The 6,937-nt window shown below is 42.6% G+C and overlaps 1 protein-coding gene across 1 annotated transcript; it reads right to left on the bottom strand.

The window, feature by feature from the left end:
- Positions 1–827: 827 nt before the first annotated feature.
- On the bottom strand, positions 828–6,366 carry LOC144772089 (olfactory receptor 51E2-like). Its single transcript, XM_078656268.1, has one exon. The coding sequence runs from the start codon at positions 5,976–5,978 to the stop codon at positions 4,905–4,907; it is 1,074 nt and encodes a 357-aa protein (XP_078512394.1). The 5' UTR covers positions 5,979–6,366; the 3' UTR covers positions 828–4,904.
- Positions 6,367–6,937: the final 571 nt, after the last annotated feature.

Here is a 6,937-nt window from a genome sequence, read left to right on the forward strand (position 1 = left end):
CGCTGATGGGGCCGTTGAGGAGATTAAGCAAGCTATTGCCCAGAGTTGCAGAGTGGGGCCCATGGTTAGCATAGGCACCTCGGCGAGAATTATCGAGTCCGCGGACATTGACTCAAGACCTTGCCGCGTCAGGAATTGAACCCTGGTCCTGGGCCGATCTCTGCTTCAGGGTCTGCTGCCTCTAACCAGTGAGCCACACTTCTCCACTATGGTGATGGACACTACTATCCCGGTCATCACTCATGTTTGTAACACAATACTGAGTTCAGGGACATATCCAGATTCCTTAAAAAACACACTGGTTAAACCTCTGCTGAAGAAACCCAGTTTAGATAAGGAGGAACTAAAGAATTATAGGCCCATAGCAAGCCTCCCTTTCCTAGCTAAAGTGACGGAAAAAGCCATGAACCAGCAGCTATCAGAGTATATAGAGAAATATCATCTACTGGATGACACACAGTTTGGTTTCCGTAAGTATCATGGTACGGAAACCGCCCCTATCAAAGCAGCAGACGACATCAGAATTATCCGCGACCAGGGAGGGACAGCATTACTTGTATTGCTAGATCTCTCGGCAGCTTTCGACACGGTCGACCACAAGATCTTGGTCGACCGTGTCGGAAGGATGGGCGTTCACCACACTGCGAGAGACTTACTCTCCTCCTTTCTGGCCAATAGAACGCAGGCGGTCACACTGGGGCCATACCAATCAGCCAAGCTGTCACTACCGTGTGGGGTTCCTCAAGGCTCATCCCTTAGTCCGACACTATTTAACATCTATGTGTCGGACCTTGCTTGTGTGATCAAAGCATACGGGATGAGCCTAACCTCATACGCTGATGACACGCAACTGGTGTTGGCCATTAAAGGTGACGGGCTGGAGGTGGCAGAACGCTTCCAAAATGGAATGAAGGCTATTGGAGAGTGGATGGCAGGTAATTGCCTGAAGCTCAACTCCGATAAAACGGAGGTGGTCATTTTTGGACCCCTCTCCCCGATCTGGTCTGCAACCTGGTGGCCACCAGCTTTTGGCACCCCTCCTAGCCCGACCCCTAAGGTTAGGAATTTGGGAGTAACCTTTGATGATCATCTCAACTTCATGGCACATGCGAACAAAGTAGCGGCCACAGCCCATCATAAACTTAGAATGATAAGGAAAATCATCCCTTTTCTACCGGATGCTGCTGCTAAAACACTGGTCAGTTCCCTAGTTCTATCATCCTTAGACTATTGTAATGCACTTTTCCTAAATGCACAAGCCAGGGTTACTAAAAAGTTGCAGACAATACAGAATGCAGCAGCACGTCTGCTGTCTAGAACACCTAAGTTCGCACCCATTTCTGATACTATAAGGACATACCACTGGTTGACGATCCATAACAGGATCAAGTTTAAATCACTCTGCATAGTCTATAAGGCACTTCACGATCAAGGACCACGCCCTCTCAAGGACCAGCTTATACCCTATAAACCGGTCAGACAGCTCCGATCTATAACTCTCAACCAATTAGTGGTTCCACATTCTAAAACAGTCTCCTGGGGTGACCGCCGCTTTTCAGTAGCGGCTCCGAAGATATGGAATACCCTGCCACAACACATCAGAACCAGCCCCTCACTTTTGCAGTTTCGGAAGAGATTAAAAACCTGGCTGTTTAACCAGTGACACTGCCCAACGATCCGCCGAAGCTATTAATATCTGGGGAAAGACAGCTGATTAGTCTAGCGCCGAGACGCCTACGGGTATTTGTTCGCGCTCAACAAATGTCAGAAATAAATAAATAAATACCCATTGACAAATCCTTAAAAGTCCACTTAATGCACTCCAGGCTGGGGACTTCTCGAGGGAGATGGTTTAAGGGAGCTTTGTTAACCTGTTGCTTTCAAGGAGTTCACTCCTCAGGGCTGTAGTTGCAAGTGTGCAACAGGAGCAGCCCTTCAGGGAGCAATCCTGTGTGGTGCAAACGAGGGTTCCATCAAGGCAGTCCTTCTTCTTGTAGTTTCAGGCAGAAAATTGGAGTTGCTATGCAGCTCTCACATATCTATTCAATGATCTGGGGCGACAAGTAGGGGGGCATCCCTGTCCAATAGGGTGCCAGGTGGCATGCAAAAGCATGACAGCTTCCTCCAAAGTTCGGCATATTCTTGTCCCACAAAGCACTGCACTTTAAAATTCAAGATAGAGATTTTTTCTCCAACAGAATAGGACCTGGCTAAACCAACCTACTGGTGTGGCTCATTTTCATTAACACTCCCCACCGACTTCATGCAAATCTGGCTTGGGTTACAGGAAGGTGTGGGCTGCCATTCCTTACTGTCCTGCTCTCTCTTTGAAGCCCAGTTTGATTCACCAAATCCCCAAACTGGCCTGTTCCCTGCAGCTGCAGAGCCCACCCACATCAGATAATCTCTGCTCCAGCAGGCCACTTATTACCTAATCAAAGCTACTTGTATAAGCCTGTTAAGGTTGACCAATCAGTTTTGAGTGTTATTTTAAACAATTGCTTGGTTACTTAAAACCCTTGCAATAAATATACAGGATATATATTTACATAGTGAGTTAAAATAATTAATAACATCTTCTGATTCAGTTTTCTAAATATAACAGATTAAAAAATTGAAGATGCTGGTACACGGAAACATTTCAATTCATATATATGTCAATAGATGAGAATTTGCCCGCAACTGCCTACCAATTAATGTTATCATTTGATAATAACTTTCATATACATAATAAAACCTGAAATTCATGGTGAGGCAAAATTTGAATATAAAATCTATAATATCAAAATATTTCTAATGGTAGGAGGCAAGCATAGGTCGTGATTTAGGCAAATAGAACATTCAAGGAAAGTATTCCAGTCCATTGGTTGTCCTTAGGGAGATTCCAATAGAGTCGATGGTTTAGCCCCTAAAAATATATTATGGGGACTCTATTTTGCTTCTAAAGGTTTAGTATAACAGCTAAATTTCTTCTTATGTCAAAAACATTAGATGATGTTCATGTTCTTTAAGTCTTTGCTCCACTTTTAGTAGAAATTTGACAAAACGGCAATTTAGTTCAGTGTCCCCTAGGTTGAGGCAGGCTAAAATAGCCTGTCTTCTTGTTCGTGTTCCTCTTTGGTTAAAGGCCTTCATTAACAGTTGTTTTCTTTCATCCCTTACAGTATTACAGGAGCAAACCAAATGCAAAAGATCCTCCTTGCAGCTCCCACAAAGGCGACAAGTGACGGGTAGATTACTGCTTTGCCAGGGAGCCATGTGGTCTATGGCTGGTAGTAACCCTAGCTGGTATCTTAAGAACTGGTGCTTAATTAAAACTGGATAACTGGTGTCAAAGTAATCTTGTGGTGGGATGGACTTATAATTGTTTAGTGTCATCCACCCATGTGCCCTTTGAGCTAGTGTAGCTTTATCTTCTGTAGCTGATTGAATTTTAAGAGACTTCTTTACTAAATGTTTAAAGGCCTGTTGGTCAATTAACATTTCTCAAAGCTGAACAAGACCTGGATGTTCGAGAGACTCTTGCAGATACTCTTTGCCTGGTGATGTATGACAATGCTGTAACTCATCCCACAGCATATGATTCAGTGTATTCAATTCAGCTTTCCTACTTTTATTCCAGCATGTTATATATGAGCAGAGCCTGGCTAGTGAGTGCTTAACCAGTCCGAGCCGGGGAGGTGTAACTTGGCAAGGAAAATATAATCCTATGAACTTGGGAGACTACATTGTTAAGGTTGACCAATCAGGAGAGGCTGCTAGACGGCTAGAATTTGGTGCATAGAAAAGAAAGTTCCATAACCTATTCTCTGTAATAGTTATGATAAATTCATCAGTAGCAAGTTGTTGAATCTATCATTGCCAATCTGTAAAGTCCTTGAATGGCATTTTAAGCCTCTTCCTATGAATATTTATACTTAAATAACTAATTATGTGTTAGCCAATGGAGCTAATAATCTACAATGTGGGGAAATTAAATTGGCAGTTCTTCCCTCACCAGGGCTTATAAAACACTGTCTTTAATGTCCCTGTTTATAGTTACAAGGTCACCTATCCCTGGGACACCTAGGGAAGACCTTGGGGGTGACTTATCTGGATAAATAAGGTAGATTACCACTTTGGAGGTACCTTTACCACCAAAGTCGAATTTGCATAGAATTTACATTTAAAGTCAGTCTGAAAAGCAGGGCTGCCGTTAAAAGTGACAGCAGGCAGAACAGTAGTGCACACTCCAGTGCAGGAAATCTACTGGGCCTCTAAACCTCCCTACCCTATTATATTCTAGGGGCGTATAGTTAGTTTGAATCCCTCTTGTCTTATTATAAACTAGGAACCTACAGGGGTCCGTCATTGCCAGTTGTAATTATACCCAATTACCAAGTACCTTTTCAATCAGAGCACTGGCCCTGGGCCTGGTTGGCAGAGACCAGGGCACAGTCAGAGTTAGTTACCATCAGTACCAGTTCAACAAAATGCGGGTAAACAGGGCAAAAAGGATGACTTTCTCACACAAATCTTTAAAGAAATGAAAATAGAGTATCACACTGTCCAGAAGAGCATTACATGAGAACCAGTTTTGACTCTACTCTGGATATAAAAAGCTATGGTTAGTTAAATCAACCCCACATTGCATCATTTCTAGTAATACCGAAAATAATATAGTGCATGGCATTCCACCTTTATGAAACAAACCTTCTTAAAAACCTTATGCTCGCTGAGGTTGAGACCCTAAGAACAGGGGGTGGCAAACTTGTTTTTTTCTTTGTGAGGGGCTAGAAAGGCCTCTGATAATTTGTTATCTGTACAAATTACTTTTTTTCTGATAGAGGAGTCTACTGGCCCTGATCTCACTCACGGTTGTTATTGGATCAGTTAACATTATTATTATATTTCATGTAATTACGTTAAGTAAAGTGCTCTACATGGATAGTGTTATGATGGAACACTGCCAGTATCTTTTGTCTAATCTGTTTTGTCTTGATTCCATAAACTAGAGGGTTCAATACAGGAGGAACAAGTAAGTAGACATGGGCCATCCAGGTTGCAATGCTAGAAGTATTCTTCCCATACCGATGAACCACTGATAATCCAATCAAGGGAAGGTAGAACATTAGCACTGCACTCAGGTGAGACGCACAGGTGTGAAACGCCTTCACTCTTGATGCCCTCGATGAAAGATGCACTACAGTTCTCAGAATCAGAACATACGAAATCAGGATGAGTAGACAGTCTAGACCCATGACAGCCAGAACAATGAGCAAGCCGTAGACAAAATTTACTTTGGCATTGGTGCAGGACAACTTCATGATGTCCTGGTGAAGGCAGTAGGTGTGGGAGAGAATGTTGCTTCTGCAGTATGAGAGCCTTTGAAGAAGAAAGGGTAGCGGGGTGAAGAGTATGAGACTCCTCGTCACAGCCACTATTGCCACTGTGACAAGAAACCTGTTGCTGTGGAGATATTCATGCCGCAGAGGGTGGCAGATGGCCACATACCGGTCAAATGACATGGCCAACAGTATGGTGGACTCCATAGCTGAAAGGGCATGGATGAAGAACATTTGGGTGAGGCAGGCACTGAATGCTATTTCCCTTGAATTTATCAAAAAAAGACTTATCATTTTTGGCATGATGCAAGAGGACAAGACGAGGTCAATAAGTGCCAGCATGCACAGGAGGATGAACATCGGCTCATGGAGGCTGGAGTCAGTTTTCACAGAAAAGAGGATGGCACAGTTTCCAAGGAAGGCGGTGGCATACATGAGGCAGATAGGGAGGGCCACCCAGCTGTGGCCAGACTGCAGACCAGGGACGCCTCCCAGGATAAATGAAGAAGGGTGGAATGTGCTGACATTGGGGTCTGTCATCGGATGCTCCTTTAGAAAAATCTTCATTTGCTTCCATTGACTAAAGAAAAATATATATTTATGTGTTATTATTGCATTCAGAAATACTACTTGCCACAAAGAAATACAAATCATACTGTTTGTTAAATATATGTGTTGCCTCCTGGGCGAATCACAGCCAGTGTTACCTTGTGAATAATGTTTTATAACACTGCAAGCTACAGAGTTTATCCATGTGTACAGGATACCTTCTGTACCTCTGCTCTGAATCCCTTAACACACATGTAAATTATTCCTTTGCCCCATACATGGTTGCACCATTTCTAAGTTAGCAAATAAACTACCATGACTTGTAAGGTGATCTAACAGACATGGATGATATATTTTAATTAATTATACAAATATATAACAGTATTTGTTCAACATAATATTTTTTTAGCAATTTTGATTTAATAAAACTACTAAGTTGTCCAAGCAACATACCATTTATAATTGCTGCTGTAGATTTAATAAAGTGTTGTTTCTTGCCAGACATCCCCCTGGTGGTGATCACTGTTTCAAAGAGTCTATTACAGCTTTTCAGATGCTAATTGTAATTGTATTTATATAGCACTTACTATCCCTGATGAGGCGTTGAAGCACTTTTAGCATGCTACTCCGGAACTCAAAAGCATTAGTGATGGATTAGTATAGGTAAATATCAGTAAATTTGAGCAGTGGACATGTGAGTTTGTTATTTGGATTGAAAAAGGTAATGGATGGATAGAAGAGGGAAGAGTCTAGAAAGTGTTTATTGGGAGATCATAGTAGTAGGACGAGGAGGTTTTGGATGAGTAAAAGGAGAGATGGAGGAGGGAAGATTCTCTAGAAATGGATTAGGTAGATCATAGTAGTAAAATGAGTTGATGGATTTGTCGCATTCATTTCTTAAGTGATATGGGACACAGCCACCTCATCCTCCTGCTCTATTTGTCCTCAAGTCATCCCTGATACAACACACTCAGCAATCATCCCATGCACAGCCCTCAGTGCTCACGTGATGCAGAGAACACTAGGGCATCACTCTGTGATCCTGGACTCACATACATGTGTGA

This window comes from Lissotriton helveticus, chromosome 8 (genome assembly GCF_964261635.1).
Source record: "Lissotriton helveticus chromosome 8, aLisHel1.1, whole genome shotgun sequence".
Lineage (NCBI taxonomy): Eukaryota > Metazoa > Chordata > Amphibia > Caudata > Salamandridae > Lissotriton > Lissotriton helveticus.

Excerpts from the sequence above, each read along its gene's own strand:
- LOC144772089 (XM_078656268.1), bottom strand. The coding sequence starts at position 5,978 with ATGATTTGTATTTCTTTGTGGCAAGTAGTATTTCTGAATGCAATAATA.